General features: G+C 34.1%; 6 protein-coding genes across 11 annotated transcripts; 4 read left to right on the forward strand and 2 right to left on the reverse strand.

Annotated features, from left to right (window-relative positions):
* The first annotated feature begins 978 nt into the window (after window positions 1-978).
* On the forward strand, window positions 979-3155 carry Ref1 (RNA and export factor binding protein 1). Its single transcript, XM_076433704.1, has 5 exons — window positions 979-1296; window positions 1788-1925; window positions 2010-2157; window positions 2443-2583; window positions 2677-3155. The coding sequence occupies exons 1-5, from the start codon at window positions 1087-1089 to the stop codon at window positions 2787-2789; spliced, it is 750 nt and encodes a 249-aa protein (XP_076289819.1). The 5' UTR covers window positions 979-1086; the 3' UTR covers window positions 2790-3155.
* On the reverse strand, window positions 2854-5732 carry LOC143213663 (ubiquitin-conjugating enzyme E2 S). Of its 2 annotated transcripts, XR_013010005.1 has the most exons (6): window positions 5567-5732; window positions 5272-5419; window positions 4538-4728; window positions 4330-4458; window positions 4047-4249; window positions 2854-3944 (listed from the first exon to the last, which is right to left on the reverse strand). XR_013010005.1 is itself a non-coding variant. In XM_076433720.1 (5 exons), exons 1-5 carry the CDS (start codon window positions 5582-5584, stop codon window positions 4097-4099), a joined length of 639 nt encoding a protein of 212 aa, XP_076289835.1. In that variant the 5' UTR covers window positions 5585-5732; the 3' UTR covers window positions 2854-4096. The 2 variants fall into 2 exon arrangements, 1 of the variants encoding a protein (XP_076289835.1); XM_076433720.1 differs by having other exon boundaries at window positions 2854-4249.
* Arl6ip1 (ADP-ribosylation factor-like 6 interacting protein 1) lies at window positions 5478-7558 on the forward strand. Its single transcript, XM_076433732.1, has 5 exons — window positions 5478-6045; window positions 6213-6346; window positions 6594-6831; window positions 6925-7009; window positions 7097-7558. The coding sequence occupies exons 1-5, from the start codon at window positions 6019-6021 to the stop codon at window positions 7195-7197; spliced, it is 585 nt and encodes a 194-aa protein (XP_076289847.1). The 5' UTR covers window positions 5478-6018; the 3' UTR covers window positions 7198-7558.
* Window positions 7559-8482: 924 nt separating this feature from the next.
* On the forward strand, window positions 8483-10103 carry Pex11ab (peroxisomal biogenesis factor 11ab). Its single transcript, XM_076433712.1, has 3 exons — window positions 8483-8863; window positions 9068-9183; window positions 9260-10103. Exons 1-3 carry the CDS (start codon window positions 8808-8810, stop codon window positions 9784-9786), a joined length of 699 nt encoding a protein of 232 aa, XP_076289827.1. The 5' UTR covers window positions 8483-8807; the 3' UTR covers window positions 9787-10103.
* Window positions 10104-10136: 33 nt separating this feature from the next.
* On the reverse strand, window positions 10137-11261 carry LOC143213682 (uncharacterized). Its single transcript, XM_076433747.1, has 3 exons — window positions 11022-11261; window positions 10561-10734; window positions 10137-10334 (listed from the first exon to the last, which is right to left on the reverse strand). The coding sequence occupies exons 1-3, from the start codon at window positions 11146-11148 to the stop codon at window positions 10183-10185; spliced, it is 453 nt and encodes a 150-aa protein (XP_076289862.1). The 5' UTR covers window positions 11149-11261; the 3' UTR covers window positions 10137-10182.
* A 1547-nt stretch (window positions 11262-12808) lies between these two features.
* Window positions 12809-21110, forward strand: Etf-qo (electron transfer flavoprotein-ubiquinone oxidoreductase). Of its 5 annotated transcripts, none has more exons than XM_076433652.1 (8): window positions 12809-12988; window positions 13690-13797; window positions 13876-14224; window positions 14308-14614; window positions 14694-14935; window positions 15004-15398; window positions 15477-15698; window positions 19231-21109. In XM_076433652.1, the coding sequence occupies exons 1-8, from the start codon at window positions 12955-12957 to the stop codon at window positions 19392-19394; spliced, it is 1821 nt and encodes a 606-aa protein (XP_076289767.1). In that variant the 5' UTR covers window positions 12809-12954; the 3' UTR covers window positions 19395-21109. The 5 variants fall into 5 exon arrangements, with proteins under 5 accessions (XP_076289767.1, XP_076289785.1, XP_076289758.1 ...); XM_076433670.1 differs by having other exon boundaries at window positions 12831-12988; window positions 13695-13797; XM_076433643.1 differs by lacking the exon at window positions 12809-12988 and adding an exon at window positions 13018-13279 and having other exon boundaries at window positions 13695-13797; window positions 19231-21110.
* Window positions 21111-23353: the final 2243 nt, after the last annotated feature.

Genomic DNA, 23353 nt, shown 5'->3' on the forward strand with positions numbered 1-23353 from the left:
GGTTTCAGATAACATGCCTTGTTCCAAGAATACATCGTCTACCAGATGACGGTTTTAGGCAAGGTGCTATAGTCTGTTGAAACGTCGCAGTACCGCGATGCTAAAGTGTTAGAGTATCATTACATTTTGTAATTGTCATTAGATATTACATTTTGTATAAATATTTATGGAAACTGTAACTGTAATATATATTTCATTGTATTAATTGTATATACACAATTGTGTGATACACAATTTAAATTTAACTCAGATCTCCCGCGCTTCAGCAGATGGCAGCGCCTCAATCGATGATCCTCCACAGCCAATGACTGCGTTTGTAAATCCGTTGTGTATTCAAAAACTCAATGTAAGTCGTAAGTAAAAGAATAAGAAAATTAACAAGAAGAGATCATTATCCAGGAATCTTATTCAAAGTGTATCGATATTCAAGAGCAAAATAATTTCTCTGTTTGAAATAATACCATTATCTATCAGAATCTATCTAAACAAAGATCACGAAAGCCTGTGGTCTTATGGAAAAATGGACTCGTCATATCAGACCCTGCCTTTAGACACGGTGTCACGAATATTTTCGGTTCTTTTATGCTGAACTTACGAGAAACACGATTATTAACCAAACTTATTATTTTATTTGAACTTTAATTGGTTCTTTCGTGGAGGCAGTGATGAGAGATCGTGCAAGATTTCTCACGCATACGCGGCCAAAACAGTAACGTATCTATACTTGGGCCCAAATAAGAAGGTATACCTTCTTCAAGGTACCCCATTCTATCGAGAATTTTACTTTGCTGAGGCTAAAATAGCCGTGCATACGCGACAAATCTTGCACAATATCTCACCACTGCGTAGAAATCGTTGCGAGGCGATTATTCGTAGCCATCTGGTGGCAAATTCGAGAAGCACGATAGGGTACGTTTCGCGTTGATTTTTGCACTTCTTAGAAATGAATATCTGACCAACGGTCTTTATACCCAGATTTCTGTGCGCGCTTGTTTCGTCTTCGTTCGCCGCCATCATTACGAAGACGAAAGAGGTTGGATTTACTGATTTTTCCGTGGTAGTGCTGTTAAACGAAATCTAGCACAAATGAAGATGGTGGATAAAATAGAGATGAGCCTGGACGACATTATCAAGCAAAATAAAGGGACTAGACCTCGCGGTGGCGGTACTAGGCGCGGAAGAGGTGCCGGTAGCTCACCTCGCAGAGGAGCACGCAGAACTCAAAGAGTTGGTGGTGGCGTCATGCGGGGACGCAGTCGTGGTGGCATTACTCGAAGTTCCCTTCCGTACACACGGGTAAGAAATACGCTTGATTTATCTTTTTCGCCAGTTTTTCTCTACCTGGTATTGCAAAGACATTATCATGTGCACCGTATTATCGGCACCTATTCTACTACTTCCGCTTTAAACTGAGTAATTAATCATATTCCATAGTAAAACAGTCTCGTGGAGAATCAGAACACCATTCCTGGGTTTCTTATTTGATTTCTGACGAAAACGACTTATTACGGAAATATCCTTCAGAATCTCGTTATAATTCATATTATTAGAATGATAGGTATATTAAATGCTTGATTTTATGAACGATCGCGCGCATCATTTTTAAACGTTTTTTATCGGTCTTCGCGTACCAATGGTGTAAATAGTTGAAACTTCTAGAATTTCATTTAAAGTTCTTCGTTATTTTTCACTTATCTAATTTTATGAGGAAACAGTACTAAATAATTTATTTTATAACTTGTTTTATCTTTGAAATAAAATAACTGATGACAAAAATTTGATGGTAGGGCGATGTAAACAGTGCATGGAAGCACGATATGTTCGATGGACCAAAAAAGGTTGGCCGAAGCGCGATAGGTAGCACAGGAACAACTAAACTTCTTGTATCCAATTTGGACTTTGGTGTATCAGATTCGGATATCCAGGTACGATCGTTGAACAAACTGATATTAAATATTTCATCGATGAAGACGTATAATAATTTGATACATGCGTGTTTGCGTTTCTAGGAATTATTTAGTGAATTTGGTCCTTTGAAGTCAGCTGCGGTACATTACGATAGGTCAGGTCGATCTTTGGGATCTGCGGATGTTATATTTGAAAGACGAGCAGATGCTATTAAAGCAATGAAACAGTACAATGGTGTACCCTTAGATGGTATGTAGTTTTTATGCTTATATCACAAATTTTTCTTTTAATGTCTCTTTTTAATTATAAAATTCCGCCTATATTTAGGGTTTCAGTATCACTAATTAATCTGGTCTCCAGTTTATACCTAGTGACATACAATTTGAGCATTTTCTCTTTTATTCTTCCATAAACACTCCGACATGGGATGACATTATATATAAAGAAAAAGAAAAATTTCAAAGAAGTTATAGTGAATTATGATTTGCACAAATATTCACATCTATTATTGCAATGTGTGATGTACATCGGCAGGTCGTGAAATGAACATACAAGTTGCTACCTCTGAAATACCAGTTACATCTATCCGTGGAGGCCCGAGACTTACCGGCAGTAATTATACACAGAGACCTCAGTCCCGCTTTAGGGGTACGCGTGGCGCAGGACCCATCAGAGGTACGTAATCATATGAATTAGAGATTATATGAGAAATTTCTTTGATAGAGAAATCGATTGGTTAATGGACGTTTGCAATGTTTCTATTTGAAGGACGTGGAACTGGTCGACGTGGTGGCAGAGGAGGCAGTCGGCAACCAATGAAAACTCCCACTGCTGAAGAACTAGATGCTGAATTGGAAGCTTATGTAAAAGAAGTAAAGTAACAACGTCACAAACCTTCACCCTCTTAAGATTTTGTTCTGATCTGACTTAACACGATACAATGTGTTTCCCTAATTTTCATGAGAATATATAAAATAAGTAATAACTGTATTACATTAGCAAAATGTTATAACAAATTTATTTTAAACAGTCTTTTTATTTTTGACGTTTTCTCTGCAAAATTGACATACAAATTTTACAGACTCAAGAAAGATGGTTTATAAAAATTCGTAATTTTTTTATGGTGCAGCAACAGTCGGGAAAAAAGAAATAAAAAAAGGTACAATGTAAAGACTGTATGGATTTGTATGTACTATCGTGCGTGTGTGATTATCAGATGAAAAATACAGTAAAATTCATCTTTAAAAGTTGTTGTTTATCAAAGTACAGAACGTGCTTCTAGCCCTCAATCTAATTTTTGATTAATAGAATAATGAGTGGTTTAAGATATCCATTTTTAAACTTAGTTTACACCTTGTAGAAGATCCTATTATACACTTGTATATGTCAATTACTATTATATATTAATAGTACCATACCTTTGTACATTATGTTTACCGAATTGTTTTCTTACCATGAATAATGAAATTGACCACTATGCGTAGTTAATAGCTCATAGTGGAATAAGGCTGTGACATACTGTTATCTAGTCAACAACTAATGAAATATTTTACTGTGCAGTAATGAGCTTGTAAGACAATGTATACGCTTCTAAGTATGCAGCGTATGAATGGCAATGCAGTGGCACAAGACTGAAGCAAACAAACTGACGAGTCGTTACCTAATAAATAACAATACTCTTGACAATGAAATAATATTTATTTCCCACCTAATCGTAGTTTCGTGTTTTGATGAAACTTTTATTTCGTTCGAATGCGTGAAAGCTTCTTCTTAAACGCTTCATTTCGGAAACCTTCATTATTTTACTGAAATATTAAAGATACAGTTTGTATGAAAGGGAAGTTTATGAAAGAAAACATTGGTTTGAAGAACATTCTTTATTTATTTAAATAATCACACGAGGTATTTTGTACATATGTAAAAATATTTACTAATAGATACCAGAGTGGACTAAGTTAATTTCCACTCTTGATTGTAAAGTAGATCACTACAGAGTTGTACTTGTTTGCATCTTAGGAAGTCATTCATCAATGCTTCTGGAATTATTAATTTTCTAAATACTTAATAATAAGATCAGTCGAGTTTAGATAATAAACTTTTACTATGCAATAATTGTGTACAATATGAGGCAACATTACCACACCAGTGTTTTAAATTATAAAAGATAGATAAACGACGCTGATTTCTCTTATAATCTCTTTAGTGTCCTTTTTTTATCTTTTAACATTTTTTTCTTTTCCGCTGATAGTTTTTTATCCCCCGCATGCTTTTTCGGGAGAGGTCCTCCAACTTCAGAGGAAGCACAATTTTCCAGACCTGCTTTGCTTCCCTTTCCACCTCCCTGTAGCATAAGTTCATCACACATTATTTCATCTTGGGTATGCATATGAACAAATTTAATATATTTTCGTAATACTTTACCTGTGCATGTATCTCTGTCATCATCTTTGCTCTCTCCGAGTAATCATCGTACCTTTCTAAAAGTAATTTACCTGCTTCTTCGTTTAAAGCAGATTCTGCATTTGGCACTATTAAGAGACACTTTACAGTCTGAAAATTGCAATTTACTTCATGAACTTCCATAACGTTTATTCATGATTAAATGTTCATTGATTCATAAGTAACTTACTAATAATATATGTTTAATTCCGAGATCTGATTTCCAATCCTTCTTTAATGTATTGACACATATTTCTCCATTTTTCGCAACGTTTGGATGAAAGATCTTTGTTAGGAAGAAAGCCTTTGGTGGTCCTTGGGGAAAATCTTTGCCAAGCGCTAGTTTTACTCTAAAGAAACCTCCCGCGTATGGTGTTCCAGCTAGTATAATAAATAGATATTATTCTCATTAACAAGTGGTATAGAACAGAATATGGAAAAAGTCACATGTAAAACTAAATTAACGGTAAATGAATCATTCTTTCTCTACATTTATATGTACAAGATGTTTAGAAAGTAATGATCATCCATTGTAAGGGTAATTCTCCACAACATGAGCATTGAGAACAGACACTGTCCATATTAGCATGTGTTGTTAGAATTTAATGTAATTCAATTTCACTGGCACCCATACTTATGAGACTCCAGCATTGCAGACCCAACAGATTGTTCTTTTCATAACTGAGAACCTTCAGAATTTTTATCTCGATTTAAATAAAGAAATTTTAATTTTCTTACAAACATCTACGCAACGTGTTATAAATAATCATACATAGAACGGATGGCCATTACGTTTTCGACACCCTGTACATGCATAAATGACATACGAATAGAGGTTATGGTGCAATAATTACGGAAATGTTTGATAAACATTATATGATCTAAATTTAACAAGCATAGTAATTACGTGAGCATCAATCTTACAGGGTCCTTCGATAATAGCTTGGATATCCGTAACATCTTCTTCATTTAAAGTAACACGAATACCCTCGGGTGGTTGTGCAGCTAATTCGCTCATTTCCTTGGCTACCCGTCGGATAATTTGTGGGGATAGGTTTTCGACATTTGATTTCTAAAATGTGAATCATGATAACAGGTTTAATACGCAGGTGAGAATGTATACAACGAGAAAGCCTGTCCCCTTAACCAGGGGATAAACAAGAAGCACCGCCGTTAAACGTTCGCAGTTATGGAATAATATGTATCATCGGATACTTACAGAACTTACAGCAGCCATATTCAACAAATTTTAAAGGAAATATCAACTAAACGCGCTCAGGACGCGATTATTTAATGTATACTGTTAGAAAATCTTTAACGTCACAACATCAGCACAGCATCGCCTGCAATAACCAACATTTTGAACTGACAGCCAATCGCGTGCGAGTTACAATAATCTCGAAGGCAGAAGTCGATTCTTCGTCATTTCGTGTGTTTTCAAGCAAGAAGGGTATCCGGCGTCTTGGACTTTTGTTGAACAAACGTCATCGTAATTAAATTAAAGGACGAAGAAATGGTCGAATCCAGAAGCACATAAGACTGGATAATGCAAGGAGACTGTAGCCGTGTTCGACGATAAGTTTTACTTGATCGCACATTTGCGTTGCAGTTAAATACACTGTATCGTCCCACTCAGAACGAATTTAAATATTTCGTTACACATCGAACAGGATGACCGATAGTGCGACAATAGAAAGGGTCAGATTTGATTAATTTTATTTGTTTCTTTATTTAATCTAATATATGGTTTAACTTGCGTCGGGAATGTTTCGTTTGAAGCATTAAATCATAGAGTTTCATTATGGTAGAAAAATCAATGACAGTGACACTCATTTATCTTCTTTAACAACAGAAATTTATTGTAGGAACAGCACATGAAACAATTAAAGCGCAGAATGGAATGTTGGCGTGAAGTAATACTTCCACTAAACTCCATTCTATTATGGGAACGATCTTGGTATCCTGGACTTATATTTGGAATAACAAGTACAATATTCTTGTAAGCGAAACTGTTTCACACACATCAAATTTACTTTGCTAGATTTTATAAAGCAATTTATTAAGAGAATTTTATTTTATTTACATTTGTAATATTGAATTCAGAAGTTTTATACGATTATTTATTTCAATTTATTAGATAAATAGTATAAATGCTGGTTTCTTCTGATATGTTGTTTGTATTTGTTATTGGCAGTCTTCCAGTGTTTGATGTTTCATTTAATAACTGTGGCTTTTTCCTTTTACAGTTTAATATGGATGTTGGAACCTGCTTTCCTTACAATAGTATCTGTATCCCTTCTTGTGTTAGCCTTGATTGATTATCTTGTACCACCTGTGACATCATTTTTATGCACTCCTAATGGTTGGACAGGTCAGAAAGAGAAAAAGCTGAATGAGATTTGTCAAAATCTGTCTGGAACAATTTTACAGCTCCAAAATCTGTGGGCGTCAATGTTACAAACGCGAAGTGATCGTCCCCATTTTGTAAGCTGAAGGAAATATATAATAATAATGTATTTTCTCTGTTTGATGTCCACTCAAATAGCTTATTTCATACTGGCGGTTTCTATGTTTCAGTATTATGCAGGAATAATAACTTCCCTCATTATTTATACATGGATTGGGAGTACAATCAACAATTTACTTCTGTTTTACATTGCAGGTAATTAAAACCAGAATTACATTTATTTGTGTGATACATTTTTGTATAATGTACAAATTTTGTAATTTCTCTACAAAACTGTTACAGTGAACGCAATTCTGCTTCTGCCAGGACTCAGACATAATGGACGTGCAATGTCAGCAATAACATTTGTTCGTGAATATCTCTCTCACTCTAAAAAATCATAATCATTATTTTGTATGTATAATCATTCTTTCTCTTTATTCTCTACATAACTTGTTATCGGAGATAAATTAATACTTTGCATACTTATTCAAAGTAAGGAAAAAGTAGACTTTCTTCTTTTTAAAAAAACGTACGTGTCATACTATGCTTGTCTTTTGTTTTGTCATTTTTTATAATATCACTAGTAATATATGTAATCCCTATTTTACTAGTTTGGTTCAATTTAAAAGACAAAATTATTTAAATATTACTTAGACGATAGAATGTTTGCGGTAACTTTTTATTATTATGATATGTGATGTTTATAATATAATACATTGTATAATGTTAAATATATCTATGCAAATATGTTTAACACAATAAGTGGATAATTTTCGGATCATAAATACCCGTGTAAGCACAATTAATATTGAATAAAATCGATTTATGCATCATGCTCAGTGACGAATACTAATATTACGAAAATTATTTTATCTTTTATACTGTAAACATGAAAGATCATGGTTGATTTAAGGATGTTCTGGAGGTATATAAAAACGCAACAAAATTTTTGAAAATTTGACCAGATATAATTCTTACTAAATTAACGCAATTATCAAAGTTTGGGTTCGATTCACTGCACCGTCTAAGAATTATAGCAACTTAAAGTTTGCACATTTTAACACGTCTTCTTATGGAGAATTCATAAAATTCCATTTCAAACCCTATTTAAACCTTGAAAAAACGCAACTAGAAACTCCAGTTTTTTTTTATATATAGTAAAAATTATGTAATTAATTATGTTCAAAATTTATTAGGATTCACTAAACAGTTACAGAGCAAAAAAATTATAAACTGTTACAAAACGTCAAATTTATCGTGTTGTCTCTCACTAGTAGACTGTGGATTTTATGCATTTATGAATTTCACCTTAATAAGTTAATTAAAAGAAGAATGAAATTTTTATTTGGCCTCTGTCTCTCGCAATCAATGCAAACATTTTTTATTTTGCATAAAGATCCGCAGTCTACTCACCAGCATGGAAACGCGACAAGTGTAGAAGTGCAGACCACTGAATATAACTACAGAAGGTACAGTATTCGCAAAAGTTTAATGCAAAATATACTGAATATACTCATGAATGGCTTTCATTGCCAATATATTGATGAATTTCGAATTTCTTGTACTTTTGTCTCCCATTGTACCTCCAGAACATCCTTAAATTTCGCGGGTACGTTCGATGGAAGGTGGCGCCAGAGAGTTGTGAACATGTTTTTGTGATTTGTTGTTCGTTGTTCGGCACATTCAGCGATTCAGCTTGCTTCAGCTGGATTCAGCTCAGCAGCACACGTCATATATTTATATATTTAGGTACTTTCAATCAGGCCGTTTGTATTCATAATACCTACATGCATAATAAAGTGGAATGACGAGTATTTTACTGCTATGCAATGATTAGTTATGATCACTGTCTTCTCAGTAATCATACGTGAAAAATATTTATTCGACTCTTTAATTCGATTGAATTAAATTGTTTATGAATCATGTTCATTCAAACTGAAGCATCACGTTAAATTATTTTTAATGTATATATTATGAGAATTGTATTGTTTTTATAATACATGATCAAATCATGGAGAGAATTGTGAAGCTAAATGAACAAACAGCAGGCAGAGATAAACTGATCAGGTAAGTAATTTATGTTGTTTTTTTAAATATTTGTGAATGTATTATTATGAAATACTTTTGTAAAAATATAGATTTATACTTTGCACAACAGTTAGATAATCTTTAGCATTATATTACATTTTTGTAAAATTATTCATGAATGTGTGTATTACTGTATAAGTAGAAATATTGAAATATGAAGTACTTTATTTATATATTTTACAGATTACTTCAATATGCAAGTCGTGCTTATTGGTATTATGCTCAGAACATTCGTGCGACGCAACATTCTGCAGAAATTATAAGAAGTTTGGAGTATACCTTAAGTTCCTTTAGAAAATGTACTTTCAGATAATATCAAAGATTTTAAAGCTATTTACGCATCCATTTATATTACCAGTTTCTGATTTCTTTTAGTATTACGCCTTGGACGATGTATGGATAGTATATACGGTGCCCTAAAAATGATGAAACATCCAGACATGGTTTTAAAGATCATTTTAATGACATCGAAACTTGCCAATGCTATATTTTTATTTGCAGACCACGTCATTTGGATTGGTCGTGTGGGATTACACAAAGTAAACATAGAAAAGTGGAGTAAAACAGCTAATAAATATTGGTTAATAAGTATTATTATGAATCTTGTAAGAGATATTCGTGAAATTATTAACATTTTGGAACGCGAGGGGAAGAATGCATTTGTGAACACGTCAAAACTTTCATTGACTACTTGGAAACAATATGAAATGTTGTTCCCAGTAAGAAATCACAAAACAGTTGTAATGGACACTGTTAAGAATGGATGTGATTTGCTAATTCCATTGACAGCATTAGGATACACTAAACTTACGCCTGGAACAATAGGTATATGTGGCCTCGTATCCTCGTTTGTAGGTCTTTATACAATAATTCATCCATTATATAAATTAACACCATCTTAAAATGCATTTGTACATTCTATTACGTTTTTACATAATAAACGAAAAGCAAATAGTGAAATGATATTTTTATACGGATTATATAGAATTTTATATTATATATATAATGTGTATTATGTATTTTTTACTAAAATTTTTCCTGTGATACTTGGAAGCGATTAGGACCTTCAAAATTGTTTAAAAGTAGCGTGTAATGCATAAAAATAAGAAGTTACTTCATTTTGCACAAGGAATTGGGATAATGAAGAATACTTATATATATATATACACGTGTATTTGATTTTGTTATATTTTTATGAGAATATATTTTATTAAGAAGATATTTTGTTTTTATTTTGTAACAATGTATAAAAAACGCTGTGTTAAAAACTTTGTTTGCTCTTATCAATGTAACAAATTTTAGGCAATACTTTCTGACAATATTGGTGCTTGCTCCTCCAGAATAATTAGCTCGTACTTATTCGAATGGTATGTTAATAAAATACCCCATTTCCAACAAAACATTGCATAAACGGATGCTATTGCTGTACTCTTAGAAAGTGGTTCAATGGCTGTAAAAATCGTGTTATGCAGCGAATCAGATATTTTTCTATGGTCCGTTTTTTCGAAAGAGACGACGTTTCAAATACGCTCATAATCATAACAGCTATCAGTGCTATCACCCAACTCCTAATACTTCAAACTTGCAACGCATATGTAAATAGGAGAGGAGTGGTCATCTATCATGACCATGAAAGTATTTTCGAAAAAAAACGCAGAATAAAATAATAAACTTACGGATATGATAATAAAATGTGAGGAAGAGATACCAAATCAGTGCTGCAAAAGCACTGAGAGCAGTTAGAAAACCAATAAAATTCAGATGATTCAATGTGGTTTTCGAGTGCCATCTTCCTAAAGTTCCCTTTTCTTTGACCCAATGTAAATGAAAGCAAACTGCAGCTATGATACCTGTATAATATATTATTAATACAAATATGTACATTTTTATCAATTTCGAAATTAAGAACCATGGTATTGTGCAGTATTGTGCTATAAACTTAAACAGGAGATAGTCATTTTTCTTTGTGAAACAAATCAATGACAAGCAGTTTTTAATTCATACAACAAAAGAATCGTATAAAAATTTCGATTGCCTCAGATACAGCAAAGATCTGAATGATTTGCGGAATTTGTTATGTGATTTCCTCGTTATCAATGATTATACTATCAGTAATCATCTTAGGAGTGGTGCTAACCTGATAGGATTGACCAAAATCCAACCTCAGGATTCCCATGTATAACGAAAAAGAAGATACAGGCTGATATGCCTACAATTACGCCAATGCCAGATATTATTAAATGTATCGTAATATTTCGTGGCATTTTTCAATTATTGATTTCACTGTTCGCAATAATCATAAGTCAGCCGTACCGTATTCGTATGTCATACAGAAACTATTTTTTAGTACATTACAGTACATTATGAAGCCGTGTTCAAAGTTATATATACCCCGACAGCACAGTCTGCCCGAGCCCACCGTCGGACCCAGCTAGCCGAGCCCCAGCCCGACACGTTACGGGCTAACGCAATGCTTGGCTCAGCGTTGAGACCAAATCAGGACGATTTAGCCTGGCCCCTGTGCACAAAAGGGCGCGATTTTCACCTGCCGGGGGCTCGAGCCCAGAGCCTGACGGCCGGGCTGGGATTCAGCCTGTTTTTGAGAGGGCAGCACGGTATCACACTAATGTGGCCAATCAGTGCTTCGATTGGGCCCAACTTTTCTCGCGCATGCGCGACACAGGGCGGGTCGCATCAATGTGGCAGTACTTTGCAAATGCGTAGCAGTCTCCCTTGTTACCGACAAAAGTATAATAAGTTAATAAATAAGACCTTTGAGGGCGATTGCTGCCTAGATTGACCTTTATTTGGCGTTTTTGACTACTGAAAAAACCCGTGTTTGTATTATCACGCAATGAGAACGCGAATCCCGCACCCTTGCAATCTTGCTAATCGGCTGAATCCTAGCCCGGCCGGCAGGCCCTGGGCTCGAGCCCTCGGCAGGCGGAAAACGCGCCCTTTTGTGCACAGGGGCCAGGCTGAAACCGAGCCGGTGTGCCGTCGGGGTATATATGTATATACTATACATTGTATAGTTCAGGAACAGTTTCCGATAAAAAATAAATGATTACCTACAACTACCCACAATATCTCGTAGTTAATAAAGTTTATAGTCAGTAAATAATAGCTAATCTTGTATCAAATTCTAACGACGTAATTTCGTAAACAAAGCATAGCTGTTCAGTATCATTTCCTATATTTCCAAATAAACTACAATACCAAATTATAATTTACGGATTTATCACATGCGTTTGATACGAGCAAATGTTTCTTTGATTCAATTTCAAAAAAGATGTAAATTCAAATTTCTCATGAGACAGATATGCTATCACAGACGAAATATTTTGTCTTGAGGCTAAAGTGGGGCTATTGCATTTTGTAAAAGTGTTAGCACAGACCAGCACAGACAAAGAACTGAACAGAACCTAAATACACCATCTTTAGCAGGAAACAGAACCCACTGTGGCATGGATCAGAACTAACTTCAACCACCGATCAGGGCATGAGCACTCTCATTTTCTCTCTGATAATATTAAGATATTATCTTAATATAATATATTATTATATTATCCCTGTGTGTGCTATTCAGCGCAGTGCTTCGATTGTGCCCAAATTTTCTCGCGCATGCGCGGCGATTTCAGCCTCAGTAACGTAAGCTTCTCGATAAAATGGGGTTCCTTGAGCACCCCGCAGAATTTAAAAAAATTTATATGATTTGATTCTGAAAAATGAATGTATAACAAGTGTATTTGTGTATATTTTGTAACTCGTAGGACACGTCCTGGAGTATTTTTGTCCGGTAAGATTATTTCGGTACATTCCCGCCAATATAGCTGCCTCAGGGCTCTGCAACTGCAACCCAATAGTGGATACGCTACTGTTTTCTCGCGCATGCGCGAGAAAAGGTGTCCACAATCGAAGCACTGCACTGATGGCATGATTGGCATGCAGGCATGCAGCAACAGCTGGCAGTTGAACTGGTGGTGTGAACGTGTGAACCAGTGTGAACGCATTACAGCTGACCGGTAATATTATTTAGATCACAGTCTTTTCGCTGTTGAAGTACAGTTATGGCACGAGCAATAACTAAGACGTCAAGTAGCCGTAAGTTCGTACATTAGTAATACATGTACTTATATGTAGTGTTATATTTTGTTATTAATTTTTAAATATGTATGTCATTTAAACTTTTCCACACGATTTTGTATTGTTTAACAGCATGTATTATTTTTAAAAAATGGCACTATTGTGCATAGCACTTGACTAATAAAATACGTTCCAAATTTGAAATATTCAACATGATTTTTTTCAACTTTATTGCAGTGTCTTATGTCTTATAATATACGTAATGCAAATGAACTTTGGTCTTGCGATATAGATATACGTCTACGTAATGTAAGTTCATAGTTTACTTTTAGGAATTAATTTCTTAGATACAATTAATATAACTCACATTGTTAGAGAAAAGCATTTGTAGCAAATCAAGTAGAAAAGTATAACCATGGCCAGACGGATTCATAAAATCTACTGTGAGGTTAGAGTTCTTTTGTTTTCTTTGTTGATACTTTGTTGATACTGTCTATATACGTAAGTAGAACTGTCAAATTTCACGTGGCAGATGTTGGAGTGAATTTACATTTATGTTTAAAAGATAAGTCGATACAACAAATTTATGTACATATTGCCTAGACGTGAACTTTTTCGAAACTGAATTGTATAAGTGCAAAGAATATAAAATTTATAATTATAGTGAAATTATTTGAGTGTTCTTATTCTATTCAAACTACACTAACTTCTGTTGGCAGTACAGAGGTTGCAATGGATTTTTCAAAGGGCCTATTCGCAAGAACAGTTTCCAAAAATCACCACCCATTATACGGTTACACCCAGGGAAACCGATCCAAGATGGAAAGGTATGTGCAAAGTACATGAAAATTATTTTTTACAAGTGTAAAAAGTTGTATACTTAAAGCAGCGAATACGTTTTACAGATGTAAACATGGAACGGTACGTAGATGAAACAGATATTTTAATTGTCGGCGGTGGACCTGCTGGACTATCAGCTGCTATTCAAGCTCGTAAACTAGCTGAGAAACAAGGGAAAGAGCTTAGGGTCACTATTGTCGAAAAGGCTGCCACTATTGGAGGTCATATTCTCAGTGGAGCATGTTTGGATCCAATTGCTTTAAACGAACTCTTCCCAAATTGGAAAGAATTAGGTGCACCATTAAATACTCCCGTTACACACGATAAATTTGCAATACTTACTGAAAAAGGCAGGATATCAGTACCGATTTTAAAAGGAATGCCAATGTACAATCATGGGAACTATATTGTTAGGTAATTCATTATGATAATTGCAAAGGTAGACTTATTAGTATACTCTTTTCGAATTTTGGCGTTTTAATTATTATTTCATACAGATTGGGCCATGTTGTAGCTTGGCTTGGACTACAAGCTGAAGCTGCAGGAGTAGAATTATATCCTGGCTATGCTGCGTCAGAAGTACTTTATCATGAAGATGGATCTGTTAAAGGAATTGCTACAAATGATGTTGGCATTGCTAAAGATGGTTCCCCAAAGGATATGTTCGAACGGGGAATGGAATTGCATGCGAAGTGTACAATTTTTGCAGAGGGGTGTCATGGACACCTTACAAAACAGGTTTCAAAGAAATTGAATCTTAGAAAAGATTGTGAGCCTCAAACATATGGTATAGGATTGAAAGAGGTAATTAATAAAAAATTTCGATGACAGTTTAATTCTTGTACATTTAAAGTACTTGCAGTAAACATATTTTTTACTACAGGTCTGGGAAATTGATCCAAAAAATCATAAACCTGGTACCGTTGAACACACAGTTGGTTGGCCACTTAAAAGAGACACTTATGGTGGTTCTTTCTTATACCATCTCAATGAAGATACACCTCTTATCGCTATAGGTTTTGTCGTAGGGCTAGATTATTCAAACCCTTATTTACATCCATTCAAAGAATTTCAAAGGTTTAAGCATCATCCGAGTATTAAATCTGTACTTGAAGGAGGAAAACGGTAAACTGTTACAATTCGCAAATTCCAATCTTTGTGTTTTATTTTTATAATTTCAATTTTTATTTCAGAATAGCGTATGGCGCAAGAGCTTTAGTCGAAGGAGGTTTACAAGCTATTCCCAAACTTCAATTTCCTGGTGGTTGTCTAGTTGGTTGCACTGCAGGATTCCTCAACGTTCCAAAAGTTAAAGGAACCCATAATGCAATGAAAAGTGGAATGCTCGCAGCAGAGAGTGTTATAGAAGCTATTATCGATGCAGAAAACAATCCTTCGCCTACCAAAGGTTTAGAACCAAAATCTTACACCAACAAAATAGAGAATAGTTGGATTTATAAAGAGTTGAAAGCTGTTAGGAATGTGAGACCAAGTTTTCATACAAGTCTTGGACTCTACGGAGGCATGTTGTACTCCGGATTTTCTATGTTAATTGGAGGAAGAGAGCCATGGACTCTGTCCCATGGAGGTACGATAATTTATGATAAAATATACTAAAAAATTGGAAGTTTAATTACTGTGATTATTACATATGGCAATACTGTAGGTCCAGATTACAAGAGACTGAAACCGGCATCAGAATGTACACCAATCGATTATCCAAAACCTGATAACGAAGTATCGTTCGATTTATTGTCTTCGGTAGCACTTACTGGCACGAACCATGAAGCTGATCAGCCTCCTCATCTTACTTTGGTCGATGATACTGTACCAGTGAATAGAAATTTAACTGTTTTTGCTGGACCGGAAGGTCGATTTTGTCCTGCTGGTGAGTGATGAATTTGTTTTCTGTTAATTCTTTCTTGCTCAATATTTATTAGAGGGACGAGAGGGCAAATCTGCACAAGTTAGCGTATTCTTTATACAGTTTTCAGACATGTTTTCTTTTTCTATCTCTTATGCATAAGATAATTTCCTTTTAAAAGTAAATCAAAATAAAATATGCAAGCTTCAATGCCAATGGAAAGTATATTTTGAATTTCTTTATTATTATAATTATGTTATACCTTGATTTCATTAACTGATTCTGGTAAAAATATGGGGATAATCAAAATAGGAATGAATCGTGAATATTTGTCAAATGCTCGTCGAATGTTCGTTTTTTTAATTAACTGGTTAACATTTCTTAATATTATTCACTCTTTCCATTTATAATGAATATTGATCAAAATATGTTCGTCAATTCTTGATCTAAAAATTAAGTCACATTGTAAACCACATCAGAAATAACAAGCAATGAGCAGACATATAAGGTAAGTTAGAAATAAATACTAATGAGAAGATTTGATTATCTATGTAAAATGTCCTCGTTTTTAGATTTTACTTTTTAATGCCCATTTGTTTTTATGATCCATCTTTAGAATAATTTACAACTAATATTATCCTATTCAATATTTTTTTCCAACAGACGACGCTCACACACCGCTAGACCACGTATACGTACGCGAGGATTGCAAGGGGGTCCGGGAATCCACTTCTAATTTCTCGATAATGCAAAGACGGAGCTTTTTAGTAGTCAAAATCGCTAGATGAAAGATCAATCTAGGGTGCTGTTTGCCTCAAAAGTCGTTCTTTTACGTTTCCTTGCATTATCGAGAAATTAGACGTGGAAGACTCTCTTAAAGTAGTTTCATCAAACTATTGCGTTTTTGCTAGTCTGTTCTATAAAAATATGTTTTCTTTATTTCAAATAGAAAATTATATTAAGAGTATAAGGCATAAGGAAATTTGAAATTCCAAAGTTAGCTCAACACGTTACTGATGAGCGATTGTTTATTAATTCTTAAAACTTTATGATTCACAGTAATAATTTCAATCGCCAAATTGTGAACATGATATAATAATATTTGACAAAATATTATTTACAGAAAGATTTACATTATTATTAAACTTATATTTATATGTAAGCCGATTTCACGAATATCGATGATTAATTTGACATCCATTAGTGACGTGTACATTTGGCTTTTCCCGTGTCTCTGCAATGTCGATTAGAACACCGTTCACTTTCATCCATATTTCCTCTATGTACATATATTTCCCCTCTCCCATCTTTTGCTCCTTTTCTTCTCCCTCCACGAACCTCGTCTGGGTTTATCGACCGATGTGTCCTTGAACTTGAGCCATCCGAACACCCCTCACGGCTAGACTACCCTCGGCCAAGCACAAGTCCCGAATTCAGGGTGCACAGCGCTGCGGCCATCAACCCTCCTTCAGAATTTTTTCTTCTGATCCTTTCCAAAGAAAGCGGACATCGTCTGCACGCCATCCATCACTAAACCGACGATTCAATGAAAAAAGATACATAAAAATTCCCAGAGTGCAGCAAAACGAAAAACACACAGCGTGTTCGTCCCCCATTTTCTTAATTCAACAAAATCCCCACAATTAAACAAAACAAGTTAAACAAAATTCTTCTACTAACCATTTCTAAGAAGGCAGATATCTGTACAATTTCGTGACAGAAAAAAAATAAAAGTTTCCAGAGTGCAGTGAAATGAAAAATGGTTAGCGCTTTCATCCCCTATTTTCGTAACTTAGCAAATTCTCCATTTATTTAAATTAATTCAATGTATTAACAAAGAAATATTACTATTTCCGGAGTGCGATGTTGAAACATCTGCTATTCGGCGTGTTCATCCCCCATTGTGTAAACACTTTAAATATTTCTGTGGCTCCAGACTTTATTGAGATTGGTTTAATTTCAATTTTGATGCGGGTAGTAACTGTGAATTTACATGAACATACATACGTAGTCGGGAAATTGGCAGAATTATTCGCAGTCTGGTGATCGCAGACGTTCTCAGACAAATTTGATACAAGCCGGCATCTGTAAGCGGGCGAAATTTATATGTCTGCCGTGCTTACTACTCTCCCACTACCTTTGATATTTACTGCACTCTACCTTCTTTCTATTTCCCTCGTGGAGGATCCTCTTGCTTTTCCCAGGATCGGTCGTCGGGGAAACGGGGAGGAGCTCGATGGGGGTTGTTTTCCTACAGGACAATTCGAATGTCTGGAAAGTGGAAGGGAACAGGTTATCGACTGTCTGGCGCGAATGGCACGGTTTGACCTTCGTAAGGGAACTTTGATAATCTGCAGTCAGAAGATCAGAATTACCCACATTTTTTTTCATTCGAAATGAGAGATAACTGTTCTTTTAAAAAAGAAATTGAAAAATAGTATAGTAGGACCTCGATTAACCGGATCCTGATTATAAGCAAATATGCGTTTAAATATTATTATATCATGAACGGAAATAAATTCTGAAAAATAAAAAATTTATTTTGGAATATAATGTATATTTTAATTATTTCCTCGGGTCTCGATTATCCATCGGGCCTTAATCTATCCGGGCTGTTTGTCTCCCGATCAAACCTGTTAATCAAGGTCCTACTGTACTTCTAACAATAAGTAGGGTTTATACATATATCGACTTTTTAAAAAACCGGTTTTCGAATTGTAACTCTTCCGGTTTCGAATTTTTACAGATAAAAAACTAGACATATTTACAACTCAAAATAGAAGTTTTTAATTTTTTTTATTTAATATTAATAATTCAAAAATACAAAAAAAGGAAACATAAGGTACATATACGTATGTACATACATAAAATTATTAAAATAAAAAATTAACAAAATAATACCCTTAGAAAACCACAGAACTTAACAAATGTTTTAGATTAAATATTAGATTAAATGTTTTAAATTAAAGAATGTTTGTTCTTCCATTTGTAGCCTCTGAGACCAAAAACTCCTTCTTTAATGTCTGAGGACTAGAGGAAGTCACTTCTCTTCGGGTTCTTGCAGATATTTATTTATTGCTATTTGCATAGCATTTATCATCATAGATATGTCTTGATTTTCTTCTTCGTCACTTTTTTTTAACATCGCAGTCATCTTTTGTAAAATAATCTTTATATAATCTTGATAATATCTGACCGGCATAACTTAATAATGTCAGTTTTTGTAGCTAATGGAAGAAATTTACTAGAAGATATAATAAGTGTCATGTATAAATTTAAAACCGGTTTTTTTATTGAAAAACCCGGTTTTCTAATTGCATAATTTTCTTTTAAAAACCGGTTTTTGAAAACCGACAAACCTTACTTGTAAGCTTCCTTTTCATGCAGTATTATTATTGAAAATCCCATTGGTTCCCTTATTTTTTTCAATCTACAATACATAGAATGATACGTAAGAGACAAATGATTGTGATTATGTTCGTATATTTCACCGCTGTTTATTAGAGAATTAAATTATGCGATTTGAGAGACATTCTTCATGTATTGTTCTTTGCAGGGGTTTATGAGTTTGTACCGCTCGAGTCTGGAGAGGGAGAGAAACTGCAAATAAATGCACAAAATTGCATCCACTGTAAAACATGCGACATCAAAGATCCCAGCCAAAATATCAACTGGGTTGTACCGGAAGGTGGTGGTGGTCCAGCGTACAATGGGATGTAAATCGCAATTAGCAATTGTTTGAATATTTATGATGCATTCAGATTATATTTTTTTACGTGTATACAATGTTCGTATAAACGACTGAAGATCGCATAATCAATTCGCATATTTTTGAAGCAACATTTTCCTTTGCAAAAATGGCGTCCGCAGCTTAAGGAGTTATTAATGAAAAACACACGGACCAATCAGAGCGCGACCCGGCGCACAGTGGGCTCGATCTTAAACCACTGAAGATATTGCAATGAAATTTGAACTGGATATATAAAAAATAAATCCTTCTCAATGATTTTGAATTTAATATATTTCACATTTGTTTAACTGTTTTTATTAATTTAAAACAGTTTTATAAATTATTTATTCCATAATGTATTTGATATAATTTCGCTATTTATAATGCAAATAGATAAAATGTTTTACTTTAATTATTAGTAAAATATTCTAATTTTTAAATTTATATAGAATTTACTTTTAATTAACCAAGTTTTACATTATGTATTGAGAAAAATTTGTTGAGGCCGAAAATCTTGAAAAATTACAATTTTTACCACTTCTGATCGTTTATAATTCGTAAACCAATTAACCAATTTCAATAAAATTTTCAGAGCGTAAATAATTTATACTAGTTGACAAACCACCTTTTTAAATTTTCGTTATTGGGCCAGCTAAAAAAGTTGTAAAAATCAATTTTTAGTATTGTTCTTCACAATTCCGACTAAATGCTTTTTTTCAACTTATTTATTAGACGTCATTTACTAAACTAATTCTTCAAGCCTTACAGAGAAATTGAAGTCGTTTGGTCCATTCATATAAAAGTTATTCCGATTTAAAGTGTGTGGAATCAGTTATGCTCCTTATTGTACATGAAGTTCTAAAAATAAAATATAATTGATATATATATTAACTTACTTGATGTATTATATTAAATAATATGAACAGAAAATGTATCAACGCAGTCAAACTATCAGAGATGAAAGACTTGGTCCGTGTTTTTCGTTAATAACTCCTTAACAAAGCCGCGGACGCCATTTTTGCAAAGGAAAATGTTCCTTCAAATGGTCTCAGGAACCTTCCATTTCCGGATGTTGAAGGAATTTCTAGACACCCTGTAGTGTACAGTAAAAACAGAATCAAACTGTTAATGTTTTATAATACGTTTTATAATTACTAATAGTTATTAGAATTCTTAAAATGCAGCAGATTTCACTGCCACTTTACAATTGTTATACAGTATTTCTTCTTGAGACAATGCTGTGTATGTATATACTTATTCAGTAAAAGTTTTAATCATTTTCCTCTTAAAGCAGATAAAAAAGTAAATGTTTAGATCCACTTGATATTGTATGTTTCGCATTCTCACTAAAACTCACTATAACTAAAAGATATAGAATAATACTAACCAAATGAAATTGAAAAATGAACAATGTATTGAGAAGAAATCTTCTATTTTAATATAATGTCTTCCATATTTTTAGAAAATATATTATGTATTTTTTTATTGTTATAAACACACTTTAAATTCTATTCTGGTACATAAGTATATCAGTAAAACAATTGCTCAAATCCATAAAAATATGATACGAACTCGGTAAATTGTCGTCCTTTTTATGGATTTATTTATATGTATAGTATATAAAACAGAACCTTTTTGTAAACAATGTAACAATGTTCAAATAAAGCTTGTTGGAATAACAGGATTCAGAAATTGTTTGTCACATTTCCAATTATTTCTGTGTTTAATAGAATGTGAAACATTCGTTTCATATACCTACGCATTATGAATAAATGCTTCCACAAAAAGTTCGCAGTAACTGGAAGGATCCATCGTTCTCTCAGCGATACAGTGCTCGAAATTTCCATAAAGCCACCACGCGGTTTTTGGTAATAACTTATAATTATTCTGTACTCTTATGATAAATTTGAGTGTGATATCATTTTAGGCGTATTAAAAACACATATATCGATTGAAATAATAGAAATAATGTTTATTTAAATACATAAACGTAAATATATTATTTTATATAAAATGAACTGCGAAATTTCTATAAAGCCACATATTTTTTAAATAAGTAGGTTCAAAATTAACAATAAGTTCTTTTCTATTTCTATATTTCAATAACTTCAAAAATACGATGGGGCATTGACGGAATCAAATTTTGAAGTGTGTCTTCCTGAATAGATGCCCATGCTTCGTTTACCGTTTTCCATAATTCATTAATAGTACCGTATTGCTTGCAATTGCCATAAACTTTTCTTGCGAGTATCCCCCAAAGATTTTCTATTGGGTGTAAATGTGGGAAATGAGCTGGCCATGTCAAAACCCTGATATTTTTTTTACCTAATCACTACTTCGTGTGATTTGATGTATGGATGACAGCGTTATCGTGTTGATAAATGAAGTTATCGTGTCCAATATCTTCAATAAATGGTATGAAAAGTGTGTCGAATAATTCTGTATATTTCTCAGAATTCATTTTAGGAGTAATGCGACAGATTAGTGTCTTGGCGTCAGCTCTAAATGCAGCCCAAATCATTAATGTACCACCGCCAAAATTGCGCCTCATTGTTATGTCTTTTTCTTTCCTTAAATGGTGCCAGTAATATTTAAAATCATCTGGCCCGTCTAAATTGAATTTCTTCTCAGCAGAAAAAATAACAAATTCCCATTCTTTGGACCAGGAAACGTGTGTTTTTGCATTATCAAGACGAGCCTGTTTATGTTCTGCTTTGAGTGCTGGTTTCTGCACCATTTTTGTCCAGTGAAATCGCTTGGAACTTTTTAAAATTTGTTGTACGCGTCTCGTAGTTACTGACAAATCTAATTCAACGCGAAGTTGTGTTGCACTTCTCAATTCTTTTGATGCAGATCTCATTAACAATGAATGCTGTCTCTTGCTCAGCTTTTGATTTTCCCCTTTGGGGTGGTTTTTGCCATAATATTTTCCTAAATTGACGTAATTATTTACAACGGTACGAGATTGATTAATGTTTTTTTGCAATTCTGCGATTAGAACATCCCATATCCCTATAAGCATCAATGGATGCCTTTTCTTCACTGGTCAACAATTGTCCTCGTGGCATTTTACTAATGAGAAATTAAAATATAACATATTACGATTTCAATAAATTTACAAATCTATTTTTACGCAAATCCTTTCTTTTCAACTGCAGTTACACTTCTTTTATTGTACCTAGCTGGACTTATTCACTCAGAATCTAATAGTCCAGTCAACGAAAAGTTGTAGAGGGAAATGGAAGGAACACAATTTTTAACTTTGGGTCTTTGTTTGGACTAGTTAGGAGGTAAACATATTAAAAGTCCCCACTCCTAGGAGGTGAGCGGGGTGCAAGGGGCACGTAGAAGGTACCCTTTTTCGGTTTTCCGCTTATATCTCGGAAACTATGTGTTCCAGCGATAAGGGCGTTCTATGCAAAATTAAAGCTGGCAAAATGTGCCACAAGATTGATTCCATTCAGTTTTTCGCTATCTCGCATAGTTTTCGAGATATCCGCGCTCAAAGTTCACTAATTGTGCTGAAGAGTTAACTAGTCAAATAAGGCAAAAAACGTGAGGCAAAAATTTCTTTTTCACAATTAGTCTCGGAAACTATGCGAGTTAGTGAAAAACTGATTACAATCAATCTTGTGGCACGTTTTGTCAGCTTTAGTTTTGTATAGAATAGTCTTATCGCTAGGACACATAGTGTCCGAGATATGATATAAGCGGAAAACCGAAAAAGGTGACTTCTACCTGCACCCCTGTAGCCCGCTCACCTCCTAGGAGTAGGGACTTTTAGTATGTTTACTTCCTAACTAGTTCAAACAAAGTCCAAAAATTAAAAATTGTGTTCCTTCCATTTCCCTCTACACCCCCTTTACGAGCATTCATTGACTGGACTAAGCACAAACTAAGTGGCTTTATATGTAGAAATTTCGCACTTAAACTTCGCTTCGTGCAGCTA

Source organism: Lasioglossum baleicum, chromosome 1 (genome assembly GCF_051020765.1).
Source record: "Lasioglossum baleicum chromosome 1, iyLasBale1, whole genome shotgun sequence".
Taxonomy (NCBI): Eukaryota; Metazoa; Arthropoda; class Insecta; order Hymenoptera; family Halictidae; genus Lasioglossum; species Lasioglossum baleicum.